Source organism: Ctenocephalides felis, unplaced genomic scaffold, assembly GCF_003426905.1.
Source record: "Ctenocephalides felis isolate EL2017-DRISC unplaced genomic scaffold, ASM342690v1 CF-g0.4_SCAFFOLD_00845, whole genome shotgun sequence".
NCBI lineage: Eukaryota > Metazoa > Arthropoda > Insecta > Siphonaptera > Pulicidae > Ctenocephalides > Ctenocephalides felis.
Genome location: NW_020536999.1, coordinates 87920497 through 87922418, shown reverse-complemented (window position 1 = coordinate 87922418; position 1922 = coordinate 87920497). Strand labels below are relative to the sequence as shown.

Sequence of the window (1922 nt, the reverse complement as noted above, 5' to 3'; positions counted from 1 at the left end):
CATACACACACACATCCATTTTTTCTGAGGTATGCCAAAATGTTCAGAAACCTTCAAAACGTCGAGAAATGTAAAAATTTTCAGTTTCGATTTTTGACCCATTACAATAACTCACCCTACGGGAAGTTAAAAATATTATATTTTTAAGACAGGTATTTATGGTGTTACAATATTGGCACCCTAGACAATATGACAATTTAATATATTTATGGTTGGTACTATTCGTGACTGTTTCTCTTTTGTCTATGTGGTCTCCTATCCTGTCTCTTCTTTTATCTATGGTTTTGTTATTGTTTATGTCAAAGTGCCGCATGGGTTCCTAATCAACAAGTGGTTTGTAACATCTTTGAAATTAATTCTTAATCAATTAACAGACATTAATTAATAAACCGGCATAAATTAATACTTAATTGATTAATTAACGGGCATACAGTGTGTTTTATATTCCATTACAATAATGTCTGAAGAAACGACTTGCTTTATGCACGTGCAGGAAATTAAAACAGAACCACCAGAATATTTAGAAGAAAACATTAAACGTGAAATTGAGGAAGAGTCTGGTAGTCTTGATGGCGTTATTAAATCTGAACTGTCACCAGAATATTCAGTAAATGATATTAAACTTGAAATTGAGGATCAATTTGATAGTCTTGATGGTATTGTTAAGTCTGAATCGTGTTCTGGGGATGATGACGACACGTGTCTGGAAAGATTCATGAAGACCGAGGTAGAAATTGAACAAGAAATAAAACAAGAGCTAATTCAGATGCCCTCTTATAAATGCTACATTTGTAATACATCGTTTAAAAGTTTATACTATTTAAATAAGCATACAACACTTCATAGTCTTAAATGTACATATTGCCCACAGACTTTTCGGCATTCAGGTCATTTACAAAGGCACATCAGAAATCATATTGATGAAAAATCTTCAGCATTCTCTACAAAACAAAAGTTACAATGGCACGTTAGTTGCCATAACGGTACAGACCAATTCCAATGTGATATTTGCGGTAAGACATACAAGATAATAGCCCATATGAAAAGACATATGTTCACTCATGAAGAAGAACCTTGTAAATGTAAAATATGTGGTAAGGTCTTAAGTCAACCACGTAATTTGAAAGCACATATGTATATTCATAACGGAGAAAGTCCTTATGAATGTAAATTATGCAAAAAGACTTTTACACTGCCAGATAGTTTGACAAGACACATGATTATTCACACTGGAGAACAATCTCATCAATCATATAAATGTGAAATATGCAATAAAACATATTCTCATCCAAGTAGCTTAGCAAAACACAAGCTTAATCATACCGGGAAACGCCCCCATGAATGTCTAATATGCAATAAGACATTCACACGGAGAGATTGTTTGAATAATCACCTGCTCATTCATTCCGGGGAACGACCTCATGAATGTAAGATATGTAAGAGGACATTTGCACGAAGGGATTGTCTGAAATTGCACGAAGCCACTCACATCAGAAAGTAATTATGAATGAGGGATTTATGCAGGTGGAGACTCAGGTAAAACATGAGTCCTTTTAATGACAAACTTACATTTGTAATTTTACAGTTATATTATTTATACAATTATATAATTTGTTAAACAGTAAAAGATATATGATTATAACCTATGCGTTTTATTTGCCTATAAACATCAATTAGTTCAAATGTTCTTGAAATTTTTACTCTTAAAATTAGTTCTTTTACTATTAGTTTACTTCTCATAGAGTAAGCAGATCCAGTCGCTTCGGAGATACGGAGCAAAGAGTGCAGAAAATAGAAATCGAGTTTTTGAGAGAACCGAGTATACGATTTAAATGATTCAAAAAACTTTCTGCTTATGTTGACGAAACGATTGCTCTTGAGGAAAGATTTTTTTTAATTAATTTTTTTTAATTTACAAAAAA

General features: G+C 32.4%; 1 protein-coding gene across 1 annotated transcript; it reads left to right on the top strand.

Annotated features, from left to right (window-relative positions):
- The first annotated feature begins 321 nt into the window (after window positions 1-321).
- On the top strand, window positions 322-1501 carry LOC113362833 (zinc finger protein 525-like). The gene has a single exon (XM_026605330.1). It carries the CDS (start codon window positions 458-460, stop codon window positions 1499-1501), a length of 1044 nt encoding a protein of 347 aa, XP_026461115.1. The 5' UTR covers window positions 322-457.
- The last annotated feature ends 421 nt before the right edge of the window (window positions 1502-1922 follow it).

Excerpts from the sequence above, each read along its gene's own strand:
- LOC113362833 (XM_026605330.1), top strand. The coding sequence starts at position 458 with ATGTCTGAAGAAACGACTTGCTTTATGCACGTGCAGGAAATTAAAACA.